At 44.2% G+C, this 14,621-nt stretch overlaps 1 protein-coding gene across 3 annotated transcripts in view; it reads left to right on the top strand.

Moving 5' to 3' along the window:
* Positions 1–14,621, top strand: part of nrp1a (neuropilin 1a) — a 76,861-nt gene that overhangs the window by 49,401 nt on the left and 12,839 nt on the right. For all 3 annotated transcript variants that reach the window (XM_061713987.1, XM_061713985.1, XM_061713986.1), the window contains 3 exons: positions 5,575–5,730; positions 8,901–9,045; positions 13,650–13,975. In XM_061713987.1, the coding sequence (XP_061569971.1) occupies positions 5,575–5,730; positions 8,901–9,045; positions 13,650–13,975 (627 nt within the window). The remainder of the gene's footprint in view (positions 1–5,574; positions 5,731–8,900; positions 9,046–13,649; positions 13,976–14,621) is intronic.

The raw sequence follows: 14,621 nt of genomic DNA, 5'->3' as shown, positions 1-14,621 counted from the left end.
CCCACCTGGCACTTTTATGGCTCAGGTTGTGTGGTCCTCACAGATATGAGTTACTGCGCACCAGCGTTGCCCAGAAAGTGCAGAGTCGATTGTGTGTAGTTGGGCCCGACTCCAGACATTCTCACACTGAACAAAAAAAAAAAAAAAGAAAAAAGGACAATATGGCAGATGTGGAGCAGGCGCTGCACTCTGTTAGATCAGCAAAGTCTGCACAAGCAGCGATGCAAGATTAGGAGTTATAATTCACACGTTCTGCCTCCGAGTCCTTACGTCAGCCTCTAAGCATGAATCAGCCTTCCAGCTCGAGATGATAAACAGGGGCCGGATTCACCAATATGTTCTTAAGAACCATCTTAAGAAATGTCTTAAGATCTAAAATTAAGAAGTTCATAAGAAAGTTCTTAAGTGCAATTCCTCAATATTTTCTTAAGAACCGTCTTAAAGGAGATTGAGGCAGGATTTATGAAAAAAATTCGTATACATTTTAAGTTTTCTAGTAATAATGTCAGATGAAGCGTTCCAAACCAAAAAGAATGAGCCCTCTAGTGTATCTCTCCGTTGCCTTGAACAGGCTGTGTGCTGCAAAATGTGCTGCAATTCGGGCCCAAATTTCCCGCGCTGTCCTGCGGATGTGACGTCACATGACGCTGCATGCACGTTCTCCCCGTTCTCCCGTGCCGGCTTCACTGTTGGCTGCAGTACCCCCGACGGCCGTCGTGGTGAAGGGTGGCGGTAGAGAGTCTCATTTCTTAAAAGGATCCTCATGCTCCTTTAAATACTTCATAAAATATGTAATTGCATTGCACGCGCCAACAAACAACATTTATACAGGAAGTTTGCGTCTTAACCGTCAGTCGCTCACTAAACATGGAGAAGGAGAAAAAGAGATGCAGGAACTTTTCAAGGTTATGGTGGATGAGATTAATGTGCGAAAAAAAAATACTATTGGTGAAAATTAATAATAATTAACTACCATGCTAACTAACATGCTAACAAACAGTTAACAGGCTCTTTGTGTAATTATTTACAAAGTATATCCTCAAACTATTACCTACTAGTCTAAACTTGTCTAAAATGTGTTGAAAAAGGTGATATTAGAGTCTTACCTTTTCACAGAAGACATTTTAAGACAGGTCAAGGTTGTCTTAAAGTTGAGAAAAAAGTCAAGAACAAATTTGAGAACTTTTATTTCAAGAATACCATTTTTTCTTAAAGGAGCATGAGGCTCCTTTAAGAAATGAGACTCTCTAGCGCCACCCTTCACCACGACGGCCGTCGGGGGTACTGCAGCCAACAGTGAAGCCGGCACGGGAGAACGGGGAGAACGTACATGCAGCGTCATGTGACGTCACATCCGCAGGACAGCGCGGGAAAGTCGGGACCGAATTGCAGCACATTTTGCAGCACACAGCCTGTTCAAGGCAACGGAGAGATACACTAGAGGGCTCATTCTTTTGGGTTTGGAACGCTTCATCTGACATTATTACTAGAAAACTTAAAACGTATACGAATTTTTTTCATAAATCCTGCCTCAATCCTGCCTCATGCTCCTTTAAGTTTTTTCTTAAGAAACTTGAGAAAATACTTAAGAACTTTTTTGGTGAATATGACTTCTTCTCTTTTTTCTTCTTAAGACTGAACTTAAGAAAAAAATGACACTTAAGAAGATTTTTCTTCTTAAGGATGTTTTGTGAATCTGGCCCCAGGTTATCATGTGAGAGGGCTATATTTGCTGCAGATACTCCGCGGTCCCCTGGTGATCTGTAAACAGTGGTTGCTGGTGGGTGTATGTAGGTCAGTAAGTGCTGTCCCAGGCTTAACAGGGGGGGTCCCTCTAGTAATCATTATCTGGGCCTTGTTTGTTTTCACTGTGGTCTCTGTGGTTTCTGATGGACCGAGCTTCACATCCAAGCATCCTGGCTGACCGTCTTCTCTCACTCTCTCAGCGCAGCCTCGGCAACCACTCCTATACCTCTAACAAGCAGCCATTAATAAATCATGCTTTGCTCATTAGCCAGGGTTTCTGTTATCAGCTCCAGTCTCTGAAATTAATCCAGCCTGTGCTCGTCTCCACTGGGGACCCGATGCGTCTGTCCTTCATATCTTTGCTAGCACCGCTGTCAGAAGCGGTCTTCCTCTCTTTTCTCTTTTCTTTCTCCTCAGAGGACTGTGGATCTTTCCTCTTTCCTCCCCACATGCCACCCTTTCATCAGCCCTCCTCGTTGCATCCCATGGCAGCTTGCTGTGATGCCACTTTTAGGCTCCAGCTGCATGAGATTAAAACTTTTTGCACAAAAAAAAAACTTTCACAATGATTCAGTTTGCCGAGGAGATAAATTGCCATCTGAGGCAGCTGGATTCTCACAAGATTCCCGACATCATGTCCATGACAGAGTCCAGCAGGGGTTTACTTGTGTCCTGACTGGCTAAAAAACAAGTTTCGGTTACAGAAAAAGCTCAAAGTGCACATATGGGTTCATTTTAAAGATAAGAATATGCCTCACTCAGTCTTCCGTTGAGTCTTTTTTCTCCATTTTTCTCCTCTTTTCTCCTCTTTTACATTATTTTGAGCGCAGCTGCCATTTCACACCATGACTTTCTAACACGTTGACGACTTCAACGTGTTAGAAAATTAAACCGCGCACAACTTGTGGTTGGGAAACCTAAAAGAATATTACTCACAATAAGATGAAAGCATTCATTTACAACATGATTTAAGCCCTTTACTAGTACAGCTCTCTTGAGAGTAATTTGTCTTTGTACTAATGTACAGTCTGAACATCTGTCAGCATTCCCAAAATGCCCCACACTCCTTTTCATTACCAGACACTCGTGGTCTCCTGAGGAGAAGCCTTCAGAGGAAATACCACAAAACCAAGGCTGTTTTTGAAACAATGTACTCCATACTATCCATACTACACCGCAGCTTCGGCAGAATGTCCTGCATACTGCATACTGCATACTGCATACTGCATACTGCATACTGCATTCATCGTTACGATGCAGTATGCAGTATGCAGTATGCAGTATGCAGTATGCAGTATGGCTGGTGGGGTCATTTATTATACTTTTTTGAAAGTGTATGCTCCTTTCACCATTCTTGTGAACTAGGGCTGTGCGATTAATCGATTTTAAATCTAAAATGGATTTATTAATCAAGACGATGTTAAAAAAAGGAAAACCGGAAAATCGTTTTTTTTACTTTGTTTGGTCAAGAAGATTGTTAATGTTGTCACTTTACTAAACTCAAGGAGGATTTGCAGTATCTTTCAGTTGCACTTCATTCCCAATAGGGAAATGTGTTTATTTTTCTTTCAAAATAAAGATAAAATATTTGAAACAATTTATTCCATTGTCTTTTGTAGTTTTACCAAAAAAATTGAAATCGAAATCGAAAATCGGGTTTACAGGAAAAAAAATCGGGATTTTATTTTTGTCCAAAATCGCCCAGCCCTATTGTGAACACTGACCACTACGGTTGTGCATTGCATTATGGGATGCAACATATAAAGTACTCTGGACAGCTGCAGTACTGGAAACTTTTTTTTTTTTTCCGGTGCAATATCCGTATTTTTGGCATACTGTATATTTTGCAGTTATTTGCTTCATAATGAACCAGTTTGTATAAATTGTGGCTTCGATAGCGACCCAAGTCTTCCTCCTAAGGGAGTATTTCTGGCCAAGAATTCACAATAAGCTGTCTTGCCATTGGTCAAGGCCAGGTAAAGGTCAGGCGGGCTGTTTAGCTGCAGATATTAAAGACTTCTCCATCCTGCAGCAGCACACACCTCGCTGCCATCCATCGGTTTCTCCGTCCGGCCCTGCCACATGCAGCCATTAATCGACAGAAAAGAATTCAGTCCCTGCGTTGTTATTAAATGGGAACCGTCTGACGCTGGCAGGATTGGATTCTGTTCCTATTTGTGGATCCAAAAGAAGTCTGGGACTTACAGTAAAAGCTCCCTGATCCTGTTGACAGGAACAAAAGTATTCTGTGTCTGACTTTTTTTTTGTTAGTCTTCATCCATCTAAATCCTTTAAGTGGCCAAGAGAGAGTGAGTGAATAGTACGCTAGACTCTCGTTTTTTTTTTTTTGCTCACATCTGTTTATGTCTTTTTGGTTCTGGAGGAGAGCTTGAGGAGCAGGGATGGCTGTGGCGTGCACCTCCTCTCGCTCTGAATCATTAAGTGTGGTACAGTTCTGTATATAGAGTTGGCAGCCGAGCTCCGCTGGCTTGTATGGTTTTAACATACTGGAGCTCTGCTAATATGTTTGGTGACAGATGACCCTGTCTTTAATTATCAAAAATATGTGCACACACGCCACGTCTGTCTCCTCTGCTCGCACACAAAGGATTCCGCTGTTGTCGCTCTTCGTTCTACACCATTACATGCACGTGCAGATGATCTCCAGAGCGGATTCTGTAATCTAGTCAAGATTCCAGTCCCTCATCCATCAGAGCCCGCTCCCATCCCGCGCCGGCATCAAAGGCCCCGTCTCTCATCGCGATCTGGCCCAAACCTGCTCCACCAACGCCCCGGCTTCCTGCATCGCTCCAGCGTTTTTTGGTGGCGTCTGCACACAAACCCCATTACTCCTCATTACTGTCAGCCCGGCCTGTCAGAGGCGGCGCTAACGCTTGTTAAAATTAAGCGTGCTGCTTTTTACTCTGAGGAGTTGGGTTTCTTTTGATGGGTTTTCAGATGTGCGGCAACCTTTTTTTTCCCTCTCCTGTTAAGGATGAAGGGATTGGACGGTGAGTTGAGCGGCCTCCACCTCTGAATAATCATATGAGTCACAGAGAAAGTGATAGCTGCCCTCCAAAGCGTCAGTGAAGTTAGACAGAGGCATTTATGTGATAAAAGTACAGTTTGAAGACCACGGAAACAGAAACTAGGGGGTGCATCTGTTGGCAGGTTGTGATGGATTCTCCCCACCATCCACTGATGATTCTCTGACGGCTGCACACACGTATATGAGGAAGCAAACGCTGAGAAAGTCACCCATGTGCCTCTCTGACTCCACCGCCTCCGGCTGTTTCCTCGTGAAAGTATAATAGCCCTCCAGTAATGCACCGCCGTCTTAAGACACAATATTCCATATTCAGTCTGACTCCCTCTTTCCTCCTGGCCGATTCTGATAATGTGATTGCAGATCCTTTACTATTCAGCGTTCACTTTTATCCAATAAACTCTTGTCTCCCATCTCAGGAAATTAAGTTGTCATCCTCTGTCTTTTTCATTAATGTGAATATCATGTCATCGCTGTTTATTAAATTCCAGGTAGCAGCTGATGGGACTGCGACCAGAGGTGATTCTGATATAAGGGCTGCATTTTCTAATTCCCAAGCCCGTCCCTGTATTTTTTCATGCAGGTCTTTCATTGAGTGTCTTTTATTCAAAAGTTATGCACGTGCTCTAACAAGCAAAGTTCATTACTTGTATCTTTTTGATATCAGTCCCAGTTAATCAGCCTTCTTCTGACGGCTGCAGGAGAAGTAGCTCACGGAAACAGCTTGGACACCATTCAAGCAACTCTTTCTCACTCGTCTCTCCTCTCTTTGCCTCCTCCAGGTGGACCTTGGGTTTTTGAGGTTCGTGTCAGCCATTGGAACCCAGGGCGCCGTTTCCCAGGAGACCCAGAAGATCTACTACGTCAAGGCCTACAAAGTGGACGTCAGCTCTAATGGGGAGGACTGGATCACTCTGAAAGAAGGCAACAAGCAGAAGGTACAGTAGTCCTCCACATCTGTGTGATTTTGCTGCCCTTTGAGCTCATTAAAAAGGGAAATCCTTGTTTCCATGTACTCTGTTACTCTGTTTGCGGAGGCAAAACCGGTTCACGCCCCCGCATCGTCCATATATTTATGTTAATGTCACCTCGAAGGGCATTATCCAACTTATACCACGGTCACTTACCAAAAAACATAAATATTAAATCAGTTATTCATGCTTTAATGTGTTTTCAGGTGAAATCATTAGTTTTATAAGAAGCCACAGCTGAGCGGCTGAGCGACTATTTAATCTCTTGTCTGCAGCCGTTTTTTAACAAGCCATAACTCAGTTTCCTTGGTAACACCTGAGGGTCTGACTAATACCTGGAACCATCACTACCGTCCCATAAGGTCCTTAATGGACACAGTGTTGATTCTGCAGTAACTAGGACGGACCTGAGATACGACTTAGCAACGGGAGATATTCTAGTCCACTCAGCTCTGCTCACCTATTGTCTTTTCTCTCCTCTTCTGCATCCCAGTCATCAAAATTGTTAAATTCACCAAATAAATTAAAAGAAATGACAAAATCACTCATGTCTCCGTCCTGCCGTAGCCGGCTCTTCTTCTCTGAATCTCCGTTGCCGTGGTTACCACCTGGCAGTTGATCCAGCGCAATGATATTAAAGTTATCAGGCAATTTGACCGAACTTGTTTTCTAGGTGTAGGTTTGATTTGATTTTTTGATTTGTTTATTTGCACAACATAAAAAAAAACGGTACAAAAGTTTAAATGAACATAAAAGCATGAAAATATGTGCAGGTGAGAAAGGAAGCCCTAAATGGGCTTATTCAAAGTTCTCACCAAGAAGATACATTGTATTGAAAATACATTGTATTGAAGTAATAGCAAGAACAAAAAACAAAAAACAAAAAAAACAGCGTTCCAAAAAGATGGATATAAACAGACAATTTCTCGGTGTGCACGTGCAGAAGTGAGTCCACATTAAGTGGAAGCACTTCTAGACGCTTGATCAATGAGGCTGGTTTTCAATCTCTGTTTAAAACTACTAATAGACAGTGAAGATTTTGCAATAAGTATATGAGAGTTCCAGAGTGAGGCACCTCTGTCTTTGATGGAGAACTGACTGCTATTGGTACGACTGAATGAAGAATGGAGATCCTCAAATTGTCTGGTATTATAGTTATGAATTCACTTTTCAAGTTATCACTTTTAATGTACTCCTGCCAGCCAATCAGAATGGAGTATTCACACAGACCGTGGTATAATGTATAGTATTACACAGCACTTGAGTGGATGGTATTTACAGATAAAAACTGCTGTGAACTATCAGGGAGGATGGTTGTCAGAAGGTGGCCTCAGTTTTACTGTCAGGCTCCCGGCAAGTTGTTGTCAATAAAAAAAGCAGTGGTGACAAAAGAGTTGACAAACAAGAGTAAAGGGAGAATAGCAGAGGCGTGTGAGCAGCTGGCGGAGCTGCGTCCAGATGAAAGAGACAGGAAGAGGAAGGAGGCGAGGGATGGCGTGCTTGACCGGAGCGTGACAGGCCACGGCCATCGATCGCTGATCAACCTGTCAAAGAAATGAACCTTTGTCCATCCGGGGCCAGGCGCTGTCCCAGCTGTGAGCGTCTGGAGGGAGAAAGGAGGCATATGTGCCTGACAGGCCTTTACAATCGTAAATAAAATACGTCCTTCTCCATACGTGTGTCCTGGGCCCAGATTCTCTCCCGGTCTCTCCGGGATACGACTTACGAAGTGGCATTTTAAAAGTGTGTCCTGGCTTGGGTTTGTCCTGCATCTTAAGTGCATGTGTGTGGAAGGGGCGCTATTTGCTGCTCGCTGAGCCAGCAGTTTGGCATCTTAGCGCAGCTCTGGAAAAAGCCACTTCACGGTGAAGAAGCGGGGAGGAGAACCTGAACCTTTCAAGGAGGGATGTAGTTGGTTGGTGTTTCTCGAGGACTGTACGGCCCGATGGATCGGTGGTATTTGAGTTCATTCTAGGTTGGTTTAACAGCTATCTTGCCCCTCTCAGCTGGATCCCTCTCCGTCACACAACCACTCGGCGGGAGGTCAGGGGCCTCATGGTCACCTCGGGGATTCGGTTACGTAGAATGAGCCGTGACGGACGGTTGGGCTGTCGTTGGGTTGGGTGGCCGGCCCTCTTCGTATGGTGCTTGTAAACTGTCAACTGACCCCGGGGGGGGCCGCCCTGACATCCCTGACCTTTCAGCAAGACGCTGCAGTAAAACCAGAGGACTTGTCCTGCACTCTTGTCTTGTCAGTGTTACATATCCGGTCTCAGGTTTCAGGAGCGTTTCACGGGCCTGATCAGCTACATGTGGTGCAGGAGGAGGTTCAGGGCAATTACAGGGGTAATAGGTAGGGATGGGGATCGATTCAAATGTCAAGAATCCATTCGATTCCGATTCTTAAGATTTAGAATCGATTATCAAGATTTGATTTGATTCGATTTGATTCCTATATCGATTTGGGTTAATGTTATTAAAAATGTTTTTTCAGCTGTTGCATGAATTATATGACTGTAGTTATGCAACATATTAATATTATATTGAGATTCAACAGCCAGTATTGCAGCTAATGATGCTGTAAGGACCAATCAGCTCCCAGAATGCTGATAGAACTGCTTTCAGAAACATTGTGTGGCAGAATTATCAAACAGATCCAGGGCAGCAAAATCACTTTTGGTTTTTAGCATTTTTTTTTCAAATATAACCCCAAGACAGTATATAAAGCAAAGGAACATAGACAATTTATGCAATTATAACTGAAAACTTTAATATTTTCATACCCTTAAACATATTTAAAGGCAAAAACATGGCACTAGTTATTCTTGTGTCCAACAAAACATTCCTTTTTTGGGCTTAAACAAAAGAATACCAAACGTTGTAATGTAATGATGAAAAAAAAAATCCATCTCTAGACATACGAATCAATTTTTAGGAATTAATATGAGAATGGAAATTGGAAAATAGATTTTTTTCAACACAGGCCTAGTAATAGGGAGGCTTTTTATTGGTTACAGTCGCAGATCTTTTAAACAATTTTATGTGGCTGTGGTCCGGCACGGTGAAACACCATGAAGTGAGGACTGCATGTCCCCGACAAATCCACTTAACCTGATCCTCTCCTGATGCTTTCGTAGGTTTTCCAAGGCAACACTAACCCAACAGACGTTGCCAAGACGATGCTGCCCAAACCCACGCTGACGCGCTTCATCCGGGTCCGTCCCGTTTCCTGGGAGGCGGGGATCGCTCTGCGCTTCGAGGTGTACGGCTGTAAGATATCAGGTGAGTTACCGCTGTCCGTCCTCATGCATGCACTCATGAACCTCAGCTGCTACTGGAAACACTGGATTCTTTACAGCAGTTTACAGCACAATAATGAGCTGCTGCTGCTTCATGAATGTTTCACATCTTGGTTTAGCTGTCTTCGTAAACTTATTCTTTTTCCATTGCAAGGCCCAGTTGTTCAAACACCTTTCATTTGCCAAGAGAGTGAAATGAAGCTGTTGCTGCGAGACTCTCCCGCCAAGGTTAAAACTCACTTCTGCATAATGGAAAAGAAGCTCATGAATGACATTTACCGATTCATGATGCCACATGTTTAGATGTACCTCATTCAATATAAATGCAGTAAACAGCTGGCGGGCAGAGGGACCTGAGGCTGGGTGGGCTGTATCTGTATCTGGTCCCGTCCCGCAACTGATACGTCTCAGCGTCCTCTTTAGCCAGTCTTGTCTTTGCTTTTACAGCTTTGATTTCTGCAACGCTTTTCTCATCTTACCTTCTGTTGATGATATCTTGAAGTGTTGTGTGTGTAAGAGGCTCCCTCTTGTAGGGTTTTAGCACATCTGTCCTCATCTCCGTGGTATTATGAACATGTGTGTTGAATTGTAATTAATGCTTGGCTTGGGTGCTTTGTTCTTATGCATTAAGAAGTTAAAAGATAAAAGTAACCCCCTTGTGTCGGCGTTGTTTGCTCATGATTGAGCCTCGGGTTAGAGCTATGATTACTGTATGGAAATTGTGAAGTGTCATATATAGTCCACACGCATGGCGGTTGGTGTAAAGTTCCTCACATGGTTTCCTCGAGTGTGCACCAGCTGAGGCTCTGCAGACACGCGTGTGGTTGTCTTCGTAGTTGGAGTTTTCCATGCGCAGGACTCGGCCTAATCGGTCTAAGAATGATAGCATTACAATATTACTGTAGACGACTGGACACGAGACAGACGGGTCTCCGGCGTGGTTTCCACACAAAGAACGCATTGTTATCTTGCTCTTTTTCTCTCTGGTGTGAGTTTGTTTTTTTCCTGAATAGAAGATTGAGCCGTCTGACAGTTTTTTTGGGCCGAGTGCAGTCAGCCACAGAGACTAAGCAGAGCCCCGGCCGCCTGGTCCGGGTGACAAAACGCACGTCACACGGGCCGCAGCATCGATGAGCGGCCTGTAATAGCGGAGGGCGCTGCGGGTGCAGCGGGGTTACAGCTGGGACGCGGGTTATAGGGGAGCGCGCGCAGACCGCTGCTCGGCGCATAAACACATCACAGAATCAAAGTCACCACACGGCCACATGGCCCCCGGGGGTGACGTCAGCGCCCCCGGGTGCTCTGAACACGCTGCCAGCTCCGTCGCATGCCACCAGCACTGCCGCAGTGAGGGGGTTGAGCCATGCACAAACTCTGTGACTTACTGTTTTTCTATATTTAGTTGTGAATCCTTGATAACAAAACGTACATTTAGAATCATAAACTTATAAAGAGCTGCTTCTCCTGAAATGTGCTTAGGGTTCCCAACCGTCCCTTGAAAAACTGAATCATCCCATATTTATAAACTAAAGTATGCATCGCATATTGAGCTGAAAAGGGACACACTTTGTCCCGTATTACTGTGAGAGTCAAAAAATAGTCATAAAATGCCAATGGAAAATGGCATTGAGCTGTTGAGTTCATAAGTTATTTTTTTTATGTTTTACTACAACTGTAGCTACAGTCATGGCCCTTGAGGCACAAATATATTTACAAGTTTTCTACAGACTTTCTGTTTGCACTTTTGTTATTGCAGTAAAAATGTGCACTGAATGGATTTTCTGCTTTCTTTCTATTGTTTTATATTCATTTATACCATTTTAAGTTAAGCAGGACAGGTTTCTGTTTAAGAAAGATACTTATTTTACTCAGTTCACTTTGTTATTTTGTATTAAAGTGAATTGATGAATAATAATTTGTTTTCCATGTGTTCATGGCATTCAAAAATATGCATCTAATTCAATTCAGGTTCGAGTCAAATAGTTAAAAAATCATTTCACTCACAAAAAAAGAAGCTAAAAAAATTGACCACGTCAGGAAAGGTGAAGGCAATCAGGTTGGCCGGCCCTGCCGATTAGAGGTCCCTTATTTATTTTTCAGGGAGTTGGCAACCCCAAGTGCTGCTGTCCAATATTTGGCGCAGACCAAGGAGTTGGAGCATTTTAAGAGATCCGCTTCCAGTACTGAGGTCTAAACCATCATGAAACGGAAGAAATAGAACCCCAGATGTCACATATTGAACCCCAACAAATCATTACTGCCACGCGCTATTGCTAATACGAAGAGCTACTCATTAATGAAAAGATCCACCGCCCCGTTGTTTATAAATATCTCTGATAAACCGCCGATGCTCCACCCAAACTGTGCATGTGGCTCACATGGCCCTACATCGTGCTTTTTTTCTCTTTTTTTTTTGTAACCATCCAAAAGCATAAACACCAGCTCTGGTTCCACTGGGTGTGTCACGGCCTGCGTACCATCCCCAGAGCTCCAGATGATCCGGGGAGTTCACCCGACCGTCTGAACTCAGATCAGTCTCTTGTCGTTCCTGCACACAACACATGCTCCCAATCACACGCATGTACCTTTTCTCTCGCATCCTCCTGCTTCAAAGCGGTGCAGGGCCTCGGCTTCTGCCAGAGGCTAAGAGGCTAGCGCCTCTGATCGCCCTCAAAAAAGACTTTGGCCCGAGAAGAAAGAATGTCGGAGAGAAAATTCCCAAAAAGAGCCTTCTGCACTGCCAGCATTTGTTGCTTTTCTTGGAAGTAGCACCAGGGATTCATCATACGGGCTTGTCTACAAGCTGCTTTAGATAACTCAGAAGAGATTGTCTGAATGGAGCCTTGTTCTGCAAGCCTTTACTCATTTTCTTATTTGCAGCCATTTTTATTGAGTTCTGCAGCAGCACAAAGTCCACATTGTCTCATACACATACTGGACATGTAATAACCAGTATTATCCCTTTGTAGAGGACGGATAATAAAGCTGTGCATGCATGATCATGTTTATGCATATGGAGGCAAGTGTAAAACATTTAGTGGTTACAACAAGCAAAACTCTCCAACTGGAGTGTTTTCTTTGCAGTTAGTTGATGCATCCACTTTCTGAAGTCACTTTATGGTCTCCGTGCAACAAAGTGTGGTCCCGCAGATGTTGTCAACTGTGGAGCAGAAGGTAGATTAGAGCAGCGGCAGCATATAAAACACAATGTGTTTTCTGTGTGTGAGTATCTGTGCATCTGTGCGGAGAGCGGTTGGAGACATGAAAAGAAAAAGGGGGCTCCTGTAATGCGCGAGGTGGAGGCGCCGACCGAGAGGAGGGTTTTAATTGGCTGCCTGGAGACAACAGCTCCAGGCAGAATACGTGATTTCTGCAGACTGAGAAAGAGAGAGCCGCGGGGGGGGAGTGTAACATCATCAAACGGTTTGGGGCACAGTCCTATCCACTTGACTGTAACTATCCCTATTGCGCCTTTATGAGCTTCACATTCACCAAACCAGACTGTTAGCACCAGTGGGGAACCTTCAGGGCCTAAAAAATAAATGTAATAATGATAATAATGATAATAATTAAAGCTGCAAGCAGCGATGAACGGGCACTCGCACTAATGGCCTCTAAAATTACACGATTAATTCAAAATGGCCGACTTCCTGTTCAGTTTCGGCCATGGCTCCAAGAGACTTTTCTTTAAGTTGCGACATGATACAGGTGTGTACCGATTTTCGTGCATGTACGTCAAACCGTATTGTGGGGCTTGAGGCGCAAAGATTTCTAGGGGGCGCTGTCGAGCCATTTTGCCACGCCCATTAATGCAAACCATTAAATATCAAATTTTTTGCCAGGCCTGGCTTGCATGCAAAATGTGGTGACTTTTGGGGCACGTTTAGGGGGGCAAAAAGGCCCTCATTTCATCGGAAAAATAAAAACGAGGATAAAAATAAAAACGAGAACTCCTACAGATACAATAGGGCCTTCGCACTGTCAGTGCTCGGGCCCTAATAATAATAAAGTATTCAATAAAAAAATAGATATATTTCTATCTCATTTAATTTAATACAATATATTTAACAGATTTTCTCTCATCTATGTTCTAAAATTAAGTTTACTGTCAAGTTCATGTCCTGAAAATCTGTTATCCAATCAGAATCGTCCGTCTCTATTAAGGCCCGGTTAGCTGCTCATTCATTGGTTAGGACTTGGCTAAGCTATGTGTTTTGGTGTGGAGAGTGACGGGCAAATAGACCAATCACGGTTTGATTTCAAGTGGGCGGGAATAAAACAAAAGATGGTAGGCCTTCATGAAGTCTCAACATCAAATCTCTGCAGAGTGTAATCTTTGCATTTGTTAAACCCTTTCAATTCATTGTACTGTTGCTTTTTTCCGCAATGATTTATTTTCTCTGTGATGAGGTGAAGGCCCAGCGGTCATGCTCACGTTTCACCACTGGTTAGCATAGTCGGTGTTGCTGAACACCAAGCCTTTGTATGCAGATCAGGTTCTTTTTGCTCCTTCCCAGTTTATGTGCACGTTTGTATCTGTTTACATCCAAGAGTTCAGCACTGTTCCCTGTCTCTTGTGTCTCTCAGAGTACCCGTGCTCAGGCATGCTGGGTATGGTCTCAGGCCTGATCACGGACAACCAGATCACGGCATCCTCCCACACGGACCGGAACTGGGTCCCGGAGAACGCCCGGCTGCTGACCAGCCGGACGGGCTGGACGCTGCTGCCGCAGCCCTTCGTGGACGAGTGGCTGCAGGTGGATCTGGGGGAGGAGAAGCTGGTGAAGGGCTTGATCATCCAGGGCGGGAACTACCGCGAGAACAAGGTGTTCATGAAGAAGTTCCGCCTGGGCTACAGCAACAACGGCTCCGACTGGAGGACGGTGCTGGACGCCAGCGAGACCAAGCCAAAGGTGAGTTGTTCCCTCGTCCAAGTCTTGCTGAAACAACTTCAGAGACCAGCCTTGGCGACACGTTAGGGTCTTTAAGCCTCGCACAAAGAGCCTTTGTTCATTCCATCCTCTATTTGCATCCTCTTGTTGAGGGAAATAATTGGAATTGATTGTTTGATTTCCGACACAAACAGAAGATGGGTTCTACCTCGTGTCGTCCAAAATTGTCTCTTAGATACGTCAGAATGTCACTTCTGATTATGACTATTCTGGCTGGAGCATTGTGCTGCGGCGCTTGGTGGTTGTGAGTCATTCAGCAGTCATCACGAGTCAATTTCAGCGGTGCTTTGAATCCCATTAGGATAAGCATCTCAAGTCTCTCAAAGTCCTTTACCCAGCTCTCTCTTTCTGCTTTGTATTCCTCACACATCCCCTGTCAATGGATAGTGAAACCTCTCTGGAGAGGAAGGAGGGGTTGGGGAGAGAGTTGGGAGGGGAAAACAGGAGAGGAGAGACAAGGACGAGAGAGAAAATATTACGCAAATTAGAGGAGTGACCAAAGATATATCTGCCAGAATCACTGCTTGGACAGAAGATACACTCAACAAACTTTGCATGCACGGAGAATAAATACTCCCATACCCTGCTACACATCCGTCCAAGAGGG

This window comes from Cololabis saira, chromosome 22 (assembly GCF_033807715.1).
Source record: "Cololabis saira isolate AMF1-May2022 chromosome 22, fColSai1.1, whole genome shotgun sequence".
Classification (NCBI taxonomy): domain Eukaryota; kingdom Metazoa; phylum Chordata; class Actinopteri; order Beloniformes; family Belonidae; genus Cololabis; species Cololabis saira.
The sequence above is the reverse complement of the archived record's forward strand: the minus strand, read 5'-3'. Positions and strand labels throughout refer to the sequence as shown.